Source organism: Tachysurus vachellii, chromosome 24 (assembly GCF_030014155.1).
Source record: "Tachysurus vachellii isolate PV-2020 chromosome 24, HZAU_Pvac_v1, whole genome shotgun sequence".
Lineage (NCBI taxonomy): Eukaryota > Metazoa > Chordata > Actinopteri > Siluriformes > Bagridae > Tachysurus > Tachysurus vachellii.
The window spans coordinates 11,995,730-12,008,374 of NC_083483.1; the positions used below are offsets into that span (position 1 = coordinate 11,995,730).

At 37.5% G+C, this 12,645-nt stretch overlaps 1 protein-coding gene across 1 annotated transcript; it reads right to left on the reverse strand.

Annotated features, from left to right (window-relative positions):
• Positions 1 to 1,881: 1,881 nt before the first annotated feature.
• On the reverse strand, positions 1,882 to 5,691 carry LOC132839081 (neoverrucotoxin subunit beta-like). The gene is given in 4 exon segments (XM_060859860.1): positions 1,882 to 1,896; positions 2,043 to 3,871; positions 4,694 to 4,789; positions 5,529 to 5,691. Coding segments are annotated over 4 exon segments (2,103 nt in total).
• Positions 5,692 to 12,645: the final 6,954 nt, after the last annotated feature.

Sequence of the window (12,645 nt, forward strand, 5' to 3'; positions counted from 1 at the left end):
AGTGATGTCTGTCTCTAGTTCCTTACCAAAAGTAGATTTGCTCCAGTTCTAGAGAGAGCAGAGGTATTCAAATTCAAACCCACGTATGGAGAATACTATTGAAACCTGTTTGTTCCTCATTTATGACAAAACAATTGTAGCAAATATACAAGGAGATCTGAAGGTGATCAAGGCAAGAGGATTGTAAAAATGGATAAAACTGAGTAAGAGGTCAATCACAGAAATGTACCTCAACTAAAAACAGAGCACTAAAAAAATAAAACTAAAAATAAAACTTCAAAAAAGAGTAAGTAAAATAAATTTAAACCCAGGGCTAAACATGCCTCTGTTCCAACCTTTCTGAATGTGTTACAGGCATCAATTTCTTCATTTGTTTATATTTAACAAATATAATTAAGTGAAAGGACTGAAAATATTTGTCCTTTTGTGTGTAAAATGAAGGTCCTAAAGGAAATAAAGGAACTTTAAAAACAAATAATCTAAAAAATACTAATAAAACTATTCATCCAACTTACTGCAACAATACCAACAGTGTTCATTTTGACATCTCCATGAATCTTAACTGCATTCACTTTGGCCATTGGTATGCGATGATTGAACAGGAAAGACTTCTGCCAATTTACATACACCTGGAAAGAACAGACACTGTAGGTAATTCTTTTAAACACATTTACATTATGTGCATTCTCTTATTCTTTTATTTCCCATACCTCATAACCTTCTGTTTTGATCACAACAAAAATGTCAAATGCTGATCCTTTGGAAATGTTACACTCTATACGTTCTTCACTCTGCCAGTTCCTTTTCACATAACTGTTACAGATGGTAATTGCATGGAACCAGGGCCTAAAGTGAAAAGCGACGTCTTCCTCATCGGTTTCAAAATCCAAGATAAACCTGTTTGTGAAAAGTAGAAAATCCATGTCAAATTAAAGTAATGCAATTAAGGCCTAATGAATGGAAGGTAATGAATTTGAATACCAGGTCCACAGAGCTACTGCTGCTGGGCCCTTGATCAAGGCCCTAAACCCTCAGTTATATTAATAAATAAATAAATAAATAAATAAATAAATAAATAAATAAATAAATAAATGTAAATTGCTCTGGATAAGGGTGTCTGCTGTAAATGTATTAAATGTATAAAATCTACTAACGTATTAGTAGATGTAGTAGTGTATTAGTGTTTCTGGTACTAAAATACACATTAGAGAATAAATAAAGTGAATACATACGATTGACCATTTGAAAAAACAACCCCTTGGAAGTACAAAGCCTTTCCTTCTCTCAGCCCTCCAGGGATTTTCTCAGTGTAATGAATGGTCTGTGTATAAGCATATTGTATAAATGGATAGGGGATAAATGTTGTAATAGAAATCAAACACACACTCAAGTTATCTAAACGGGACCTTATTATACACAATATTAAATCTTCATTTTTAAGACTAGTACCCAGCAAGACACGTAGATACATCATTTGTATGTTTATTTAAGTAAAAAGAACTTTAAAAAAGAGTCTTTAAAAAGTTTAAAAAAAAATTATTTACCTGTAAATGTCACAGTCTACCAGGTTTGGCACCATAGTGCATTTTATAATTAATAATTAATGAATTTCTTTAATTCCATATGTTTTATGTAATTTAAGGGTTTTGTTTTGAACTTTTATTACTCACAGGATTGTGGACAATATTTGTAACCTCTGACATGCCGATAGTGGTCATTAGTTTAGTCCTGAGTTCAGTAATGAGAGAAGGCATGGAGAAGTTCTGTGGCAAAAGACATTTTTTGCAAAATAAATACAAGAAAATACATGTTTACATATTGCACACAAATATTAATCATTTGTTTCTTTATGTTTTTTTTTTCTTTATCCATATTTGTGTGTTAGGACAGTCTGATCTGCATTGGAATACAAAGAATTAAAAATTAATTTCCATTTCATTCAGATGAAAGAAAATAGATTCTAGATCTTTGAAATAATGATTAATGAATACTAATTAATAATTATTTAAAAATAATATAATTATGTTGAAATAATATTTTACATTACAGCTATTAAAAATCAAACTAAACTTGTAAATATGCATGATGAAGAATTTATATATATCATAACTGACCCATTGGTCTACTGTGACCGTGAGCTTCTCTTGAAAGGTGAAGGGGACAGAGTCGCTGGCTTCACTCACTCCCACATCACTAACAGCTCTGTATCGGACCCAGTATTGTTCTGTTGGCTTTAGTCCAGTCAATGTGAAGGTGTTCTGTGCATTTGACGTGTCTATGACTGTCCATTCCTCAACATCAGCTGCTGAATCATTTGAAGGTGTCATCCTGTACTCAACTCTGAAGTGTACAGTCTCTCCAGTTGGGGATTTTGAAAGCTTCAGGGTGACTTTCCCATCACTGGTCTCCACTTCAGGTTTGGGAGGTTTGGATACAGGCTGGAATTTATGATCTGTCAGAGAACCATTCTGATAAAGTTGGATTGAGGATCCTGGATTGCTGGGATCAGATATGGAGGCAATGATGAATTTGATTCTTTTTGCATTTTTATTGGCCTTTAAAAAGGAGGTAAAGAGAGAAAGATTCTGCTTCATCCTTGCAGAAATGTCAGGAGAAGTGAACCAAGGCTGTGCTGCTTGGAGAATGGAAACTTTCTCACTTGTTTGCACCAGCATTTTAAAAGCTTCAGAGTTCTCAAAGTCCTGTAGAGCTGCTAGGTAGGAGTCATCATGATTTAGAGATGTAAATGACAAACATACCACCACATCAACATCAGGACGAAAACATATGGAATTTAATGACCCTGATGATTTCACGACTGTGATGTCCTTCAACCCAACTGTATAGGAGCTCAGTATATTTAATTCAGTTGTAATGTCATCTAACCATTTGTTTACGATGCCTGCATTAAAAGGTGATGTATAATGGATGCTCAGGATGTCCCCCAGTGCCTTGTCCTTGTGTGTCCCATCACGAATAGCTGGCAGCACTCTGCATAGTGCCTTCTGGATTGAATTTGTATAATTTCTGTGTAATGCCTGAAACTTTAGCAACCTGTCTTTTAGATCAGGGAAATCATCTGTTATTTGTCTTTTGATCAAATCATTGCATATTCTCTCCATTTCACCGAGTTCCTCCAGCAAATGTTCTGTTTTACACACCTGGTTTAAATTGATTTCTCTCACCAACTTTGCAGCCTTATCATCCAAAAGATAGAGAGGATACAGCCACACTGTCAGAGGCACACCTTTACCTTGTTGCTACATCAGATCAGGCACCTTCTTGTACGCATTCAGAGATTCCTTATATGTGGTGGGGTTTTCTTCAAGGTTAATGTCACCATATAATGTGACACTAATATTCTCAGACATTGTTTTTTCATCTTCAGTCATGTTAAGGGATGCTTGCCCCTCAATGGAAATGGTAGGGATCTTCTTGACCACTGCATGAAGGTTACCTTCAATTTCCTGTTTGTTCTCATTTTCTGCACTTGTATAATCAAACAACATGAAAACCTGAGCTCCATACAGTACAGCTGTAACTACATGAGTGGCTGTTTTCTGGTCAAATACTTGTGGGTAGGTGATATTACCGAGCTCCTTCATAGTGAGCTGTTCAAATGTTGTTGTCTGGCTGTACTGCATAGTAACTCTGGACTGATGTGCTGAAGATTTGGTATCTTGCAGGTACTTGGCCGATCCTCCAACCTCCACCAATCCACTTAGGAAACTGGCTTTAAGGGAAGCGCTTATGTCTAGGAGGTTTGCCTTATCACTGAGACTATCAGAGGCTGCAATTTTCAGGTGTGATTTAGGCTTTTTATGAACATCAAGGTCATCACTCAATGCATTTTTATCCCATAAAGTCACCCCTGAAACAGGAAATCGATGAGAATTAACAACTGTTTTATAAATATTTTTTATTTATCAAATATTTCTAATGACAAAATGTACAGCTCTGAAAAAATTATGAGACCTCTTCAAAATTTTCTTCTAGCATCTCAGACATTGCAGACATTACAAAAGAACAGAAAACATAATGACAATTCAGACAAACTGGAAAAGGCAGGTAAAATTTTTTAAGAATGGAATTTTTGATGTTGATTACATGAGACATCTGTTTCTCAAACAAATACAAGAAGTAGGAAATTGTTGATCTAACTTTATTTCCTTTTACATGTGTGTACATTTCACATGTGTTAAAATTTGATGTAAATTTATGTCAATAAATTAATAATTAAAAATCCTAACTTTTTAGAACAGTAAAACCTTTTAGGTCATATGGTATAATATAAGCAATTTTGGAGTGATAAATGTTACTTGATCATCATCATCAGGATCAGGCTCCATCATACCACCTTTCGCATAACAAATTTAACATGTTTTCCATAGCTGATGCACCTTCCCCAGCTTCAGGCTCAAGTCAAACATGTACAGCAATATGCCGTAACGCTAGTCTGCACAGGTCTGTATGGCTATACTTTTTCCAATTCTAATGTTATGCTTTTATTATTTAATAATTTTTCCAATAATCATTTGTCTTTTATGGCCCTTATGGCAGTGCAGTGAACATGTGCTTATAAAATTCATAAGGTCATGAGGTTTACATTTTTAAACCCCTTCAGAGGTATTATTATTGACCACCGTCTTTAGTCTGCATATAGGCAATTAAATGATGATTATGTAAACTGCACCTGGAATAAAGGAGTCGTACCGGCAATCATACAACATGCCAGGATACAGAGGTCTTCCCAGGGCAGCTATTTCCATGCATCTGGCATCCATGACTGCTGCAAGAGAAAGGCCAGAAAATGAGAAGAAACAAACGAGAATATCTAAAAATGCATAAAACTGTTAATGATGATCAAGGCTGTAAAATTATGTATATATATATATATTAACAAATATATATATTAACAAATCCGAAAACAAATTAACAAATCCGAAAACAAATGAACAAATCCCAAAACACATTAACAAATCCGAAAACACATTATCAAATCCCAAAACACATTAACAAATCCCAAAACAAATTAACAAATAAACAGATTTGTTAATTTGTTTTGGGATTTGTTAATGTGTTTTGGGATTTGTTAGTGTTTTCGGATTTGTTAATTTGTTTTGGGATTTGTTAATGTGTTTTCGGATTTGTTCATTTGTTTTGGGATTTGTTCATTTGTTTTCAGATTTGTTCATTTGTTTTCAGATTTGTTAATGTGTTTTCGGATTTGTTAATTTGTTTTGCACTTCCTGGCCACCGTAGTTTCTTGATTTATATCAACACTGTTACCCTTTCTCTCTGACACTGTTACTGTGCTTTAAGGCTTACCTTGAGGTAGGAAACCTTTTGCTGAAGTCAGAATGTGGTGACTAGTTATTCTTTTGTTACTTCATTTAATTGTTTTGTCTTGAAATCTGATTTATATATTTTCCTAGATTGATTTATATTTTTTTTAAATTTTTATCCTTTTGTTTTGTTTATTTGGTTTCCTTGGGTTGAGTATTGTCAATCTTAACATATATTGTCACTTTTCTGTTTTGTGTACTCTCTGCAGGAGCTGTAGGCCAAAAGGCCGAGAGGCCTGACTTTCCTTCTCTTTCCGAGTGTGTTTCTGTGCACCGTGTGCTGTGTGACCACCGACAGAAATTTCACTGAGCACTGAGTGAGTGTGTTGTGATTGAGCACATGCATGGTGTGGATATTTAAATCTACTTTTGTTTCAGCCTGGTTTGTGCCGATAAGCTGCAGCCCTGCACGAGTTTTTGATTTTTCTTTTTGTTCATTCTGAAACTTTATTTTACTGGTTGTGTTAATAAATTAAATTTTATCTTTTTTTTTGTACCCACGTCTCCTGCTCATTCATTAATTGGTAGAACGAACTTGTGATCCTTATAGTATTGTGAGGTGATTCATATTTCCCTGGGTGAAAGTCTCAGGGTGGCGTAGTCTGTTCATTTACATATTTAGGTTTGCATATTGTGTTTTCCTTCCATTTACCACTCCGTCAGCTTATCTTATAAATGTGCATGAGGTCCTTAATTCTCTCATATGGTATGGTATGGTATAGGTGTCCATTCTTCTTGGCAAAATGCCTCAAGTACTTTTCACTGTAGGCCTTCTTGATGCCTTTCCAAACACATTGTGTGTGGTTGTGACTAGAAAGTTTCATTTTTGGTCTCATCACTCGAAATGTCTCTGCTCCAGAAGCTGTGACTTGACCATGCAGGTCATTTTTGTTCAAGTACCTCCGTATTGTGCTCCTTAAAACAATATCACTTTTTTCCAGAGCCTGTATTTCTCTCGAAGTTGTTTGTGGGTTTTTCTTTGCATCCCTGAAAAATGTGCCTGCCAGTAGTGGGTGAAATCTTTCGAGGACTAGCTGACCGTGGCTTAGAATCAACATAACCACTTATTTTCTCCCTCTTTATCTGAGTTTGAACAATACTGACTGGCATTATTAAGTGTTGACATCTTTTTATATCATTTTCCTGCTTTATAAAGTTCAACGTCCCTATTAATAATTATTATAATAATAATTAAGAATTAGTAATAAGGTAGTTGAACTTTATAGTTCTTTTGTCTTCCCCATGGTGCAGTATCCAGCCAAGTCAGTGAGTCATCACCTCATGAGCTGAGAAACTCACTGACTATTTATGCACAGACACTAATTACAATTACAATAAGTCACAGGTGTGGAAACTTTCTTTTAATAGTCATTTAAACCTCTATGTGTCAACCTGTGTGTTTATAATGTGGCCAAACATTTAAGGATATGTAATACCAGGGTTGTTTAGGTGATTTCAGTTATTATTAGGTTTCAAAAAAGTTGTCAAACAATTATGTGATAATTAATGACTTCATATGACCACTATCCTTAAATAAGAAAATAGTTTTTTGCATTATCAGTCATATTTTCAAAAAACAATTTTTTAACGGTTTAGCCAGAGGAAAAAAATCTTCAAACTCAGGCGGCACTGGCCCAGGAGAGTAGCTGGCTGAGAATTTGTGCAACCATCGAGTTACCCAGGCATTGACGTAATCGATGACCAAGGTGAAGTGCCGCCCTGCCAGGTAATAACGGAGTTCCTCAACAGCCCACTTTATCGCCAGGGGTTCTCATTCGTCTACTGAGCAGTTATTCGCAGCAGGGGTCAGTTTCCTTTAAATGATGAGGACCAGGTGCTCCTCCCTATTGAACTCCTGGGACATTATGGCCCGTAGCCCTGTCTCGGACGCATCTGTGTGGTGGGTAAAGAGGAGGCTGAAGTCGTGGTTCCTCAGGACAGGATGGCTGGTGAGGGCTTCTTGGAGCTGAAGGAACACCTGCTTGGTTTCCCTGGTCCACGACACCTTTGTTAGGGCTGAAAGGAGGGAAGCTATAGAGGTATAGAAAGAATCTATAGCCAAGTTAGGAACAAAAACAGCGATAGTACCCCACCAAACCAAGAAAGGCACATACCTGTTTCTTTGTGGTAGGCCAAGGGTATTCACTCGGGGGGATTTGCTGTCAGCCTGGTTTCCCGGAGGCCACCCAGAACTTCTCTGAGATGGAACAGGTGCTCGGCCTACATGGAGGAGTAGATCGTCAAAACAGGCCACTGCAAAGGACCGATAGCGCTTGTGGATGATGTCCATGAGGTTCTGGAATATTGTGGACCCTGCATGTAAGCCCAAACAGAAGTACCTGGTATTGTCAGTGGCTGCTGGTGGTATTAAAGGAGGCTTTGGACTTGGAATCCAATGAGAGGGCTGCTTGCCAGTACCCCTTTATGGGGTGGAGGGTGGAGACAAACCAGACCTTCCCGATTCACTCCAAAAGGTAATCCACTTGAGGGAGGAGGTAGCAATCAAACTCAAAGATCTGGATGAGCCTGTGGAAGTCATTGCAGATGGATACATTGGGCTTGGGCACCACCAAAATGGGGCTGGACTACAGGCTGGCAGGCTCCTCAATGATCCCTTCCTTCAGCTTGCATTCCACTTCTTCCTGTTTTAGCAGAGTCAATTTTCACTAATATTCTAAATGCCTGAATAATAAGAAGGGTGAAAGAAATAATTATTCGGTTTTCAGTATTCTGGTTGCCTTTATTAACTGTCATAAACCTCAGATATTTCAAGCTTGATACAGGCTTGATCAGTTAGAGGGCAGGAGAAATAGTACAGGAACTAATAAAGGAAACTAGCTGGTCAGATATAAGTCAAAGATATATTCTAGATTTTTGTGACATGACTACATTAAATTACTAATTTAAAAGTAAAGAAATAACTAATTCATGCAGAAAGAGGTGACGTGAGAATAAAATTGTATAAAAATTGTATAATCCATGTTTCCAGATAAAGTTTAAAGTGTCACTTTTTAATTCCAAAATGTATAAGGACAAATGTTAATGTTAATCTGCTGTAATCTTTTCATCAATGATGGCAAACAATCTCTCGAACCCTGGTCGAATTTCCGTCCATTTTTACCAGTTCTCCCCCTGTGAGATGTACTGCCTTTTCTGCTGTGGAGCACAAGTTTAGTTTTTTTTGCATGCCATTAGTTCTTGAGTGATATGTGTTCTCATATCTACACCAAGTCACTTTCACAAACTGTCTAGGATGCTATTGGTGAAATAGGACCATTATCACTAAATATTTTGGGAGGCATCCCATGTAGGAATTATTTAATTTGCCATGATTTTGAATACACTCTTTGCATGTGCTTTTCCCACTGGGAAGGCTTCTTTTCACCAAGACAATGCATCCACGGTTACAAGACAATGCTTTTTTCTTTAATATTGATTGCAAATTTTTTTTTTGCAACTTTCATTTTTCTTTCACAGTTTTCTTGTGAAGAGATGTGTTGCTGAGCATGTACCAGATCAGCAAAAACATTGTCTCTATCATGTTCATGTGTGTGTAAAATAGGAAGTTTGTGCAGCACATTTACCGACAGCTAAACACTTCTGGAGCCGTTTGGATTCTAATACTTGTAAAATAAGATCTTTGTGTGTTATTGGTTTGCAACAGAAATTGATCTAAATTAAACAAGTAGAAAAAAATGCTATAAACTAAAGAATTAGAAAATTATTGAACAAAAGCTATAAGTCCCTCAGACTGACTCCAGATAGTGAGGCATTTTGAGAAAGTTCTTGCAGCTACCCCAGGCAGACAGTCAGTGGAAAAAGCCTAAAACCATTAAGGAAGCAAGGGTCTAATTTTTAGGCCAAAAGGAAGAGAGGACGTATGAAACAAAGTAAAAACTATCAGAATAAACATTTAATATGATAATATGCATGTAAAAAAACAACAATCTTTTACAAGGCTTAACAGTGCACTTATCAGGCCTACTTATGAAGCTTCATTAAATTCAGAGCGAAAAGAAAAAGGTACAGCCAAGCTATGGGCTTCGCAATGTACAGAAACTATTATCTATTGCAAAAGCGAGGAGAGGAAACCTGGATCTTTTAGTAGATAATGAAAGCTTGCAAAAGCAAGAATAGAAAAGTAACAAGTCAAAGAAGGTGTGTGCAACGAATGCCATGTGCCCTGAAATGTGATTGGACAAAGACTGGACAAAATGATGTAACAAAGCTTGAAAAGAGGAAAATGCATGAAATGTACAGTGGGTAATATACTGTAAGTATTGAACACATCAGCATTTTTCTTAGTAAATATATTTCTAATGGTGCTGTTGACATGAAATTTTCACCAGACGTCAGTAACAATCCAAGTAATCAATACATATAAACATAACAAATAAGTTTAGAAATTAAATTATGCGTAATAAAATGAAATGACAAGTGAAAAGATCACTTCACTTTTTTGGCATTAGCAGGTGTGGTGGATTTGGTTCGATACACTCTGTGTTTGATTAAGTTGACTTGTGTGGCGGACTGAGGATCTGATTTCTTGCTCATGCCTTCAGTATGAAATAGAGTCAGAGTCAGAAATAGAAGGCTCAAAAGCACATGTCTCATGTTGTTGAAAAAAGTTGGAATAGAAAAGTTTTTCACTAAACTCGACCTCTGTAGCACCTTTAGCCTGATCCACATCCACAAAGGAAATTAGTGGCAAATGGCATTCAACATAGCTGATAGCCTTGATGAGGAGTTCCAACATTTCCCTGGCTATAATATCTATTTCCACATCATTTAAAGCTTCAGCTCTATTGCTCTCGCCCTAACATCCCTGCAACAGTTGAACAGGCCTTTACCTCAGCCCTGGTCCTTAAGGACCCTGACCTAAACAGGACATTTGTTATAGAAGTTGATGCCTCTGAGACCAGGGTGGGGGCCATCTTTTCTAAGCTTTTTGATGACAAACTAAACAACAAGTTGCTTTCCTTTCACAGAAAAGTTGCACAGCACAGTTATGGTGCAACAGGAAGCTGCTGGGGGCCGTTTCAGAAAGGAGGTTCAACCAACTCTTCAACCAGCAAGGGTTATTCCCATCCTGAAGAAACCTGCTCTGGATCCATCAGACATCAGTAACTACAGACCGGTATCACTTCTCTCGTTTCTTTCAAAAATTCTTGAACGCATTGTCTTTAATCAACTGTCTGTCTATCTCTCACAGAACAACCTCCAAGACCCCAACCAGTCTGGCTTTAAAGCAGCTCATTCCACAGAGACAGCCCTTTTAGATGTCTCTGAGAAATTACATGCTGCTAGATCAGCCAATCTCTCATCCGTCCTTATCCTCCTTGACCTTTCAGCAGCGTTTGATACGGTCAACCAAGACTCTCTTAGCCACCCTCAGGAGTCTTGGGATTTGCGGATCAGCTTGGGAATGGTTTGCTTCCTACCTGGAAGGACGCTCATATCAGGTAACATGGAGGGGAGTGACATCTGCTCCACGCAGACTCTCCACTGGCATCCCACAAGGCTCAGTACTTGGTCCTCTTCTTTTCTCCTTGTATACTCACTCTCTTGGGGAAGTTATTTCCTCACATGGGTTCTCTTACCACTGCTATGCTGATGATACACAACTTATCTTCTCTTTCCCACCCGCAGATGCCACAGCTTCTGACCGGATCTCTGCATGTCTGGCAGAAATTTCATCATGGATGACTGCTCATCAGTTAAAGCTAAATCCTAGCAAAACTGAGCTGCTCTTCATCCCAGGTGATTCATCCCCAGGTCATGATCTTGCTATATCCTTGCACAACGATCTGATCTCCCCTTCAGCCACAGCTCGCAACCTTGGGGTAACCATGGACAATCAACTGTCCTTTTCCTCTCATGTTGCTAATGTGACTCGCTCATGTCGGTTTCTTCTTTGCAACATTAGAAGGATTCGGCCATTTCTGTCCACACAGGCTGCTCAGGTACTTGTTCAGTCTCTTGTCATTTCTAGACTGGATTACTGCAATGCACTGCTGGCAGGTCTACCTATGAACGCAATCCGTCCTCTGCAAATGATCCAAAATGCAGCTGCCCAGCTTGTTTTCAACCTGCCAAAGTTCTCGCACACCACCCCGCTGCTGCGATCCCTCCACTGGCTTCCGGTAGCTGCACGCATCAGATTCAAAACACTGATGCTGGCCTACAAAGCCAAAAATGGACCAGCTCCCTCTTACCTCAAGGCCCTCATCACTCCTCGCACTGCACCCCGCACCCTCCGATCTACCAGCACTGCTCAACTGGTTCCACCATCTCTCAGGGTAAGAGGCAAGTATACTACAAGACTCTTCTCTGTACTGGCACCAAGGTGGTGGAATGAACTTCCCCTAGAGGTCCGGACAGCTGAGTCACTGGCTATTTTCAAGCGGCGGTTGAAGACCTACTTATTCATGAAACACTTCAACTAGCACTTCTTTCCTTATCTCTTGCATATTTAAAAAAAAAAAAAAAAAACCTTTGACACTTACAATTTCATTGTAACTTTGAACAAATGTTTTAAACTCATGGTATCTTAAGTATGTAACTTAGTGAGCCAGCATTAATGTATTCAATGTTAGAGATTTAAGCACTTATGTACGTCGCTCTGGATAAGGGCGTCTGCCAAATGCTGTAAATGTAAATGTAAATGTAACTCTGAGTTTAAACTTGAACTCTGAGTTGACAAACCCCGAGATGGGAAACTCTGAGTTTTCGGTTACAGAACAGCTGAAAAGAGTTAGTTTTATCAACTCTAAGTTGACTGACTCTGAGTTAAGCGCGTGCACTACAACTAAAAAAAGCCATTATCAATGGAGCGCAGATATAACAAGTCACCATGGCAACAGCGTCAGACAAAAGAAAAGTCTGCATATTTCTCGCCAGCAGAACCGGAAGTGCTTATGCAAGCATATGGAGAATTTTAACACGTATTTAAAAAAAAAAAAAAAGCAACACTGCTGTATAAAACTATAGTGGAGTTAACATCAAATTTTAAAAGGTGTATTTTAAAAATGTATTATAATATATATATATATATATATATATATATATATATATATATATATATACAGTGGATATATGCAGTGGATTTCATCTTTTTTATTCATCAAATTTTAAAAGGTGTATTTTAATATATATATATATATATATATATACTATTGTGTATATATGTACCTTTAAAAGTTTTTTTTAAAAATATTTTTTATGTAAACGTCTCCCTCTAGTTACACACTTTGTTCAATTCAAGGATAATTCATGCAATTGTATATTGTTTATTTCTTGT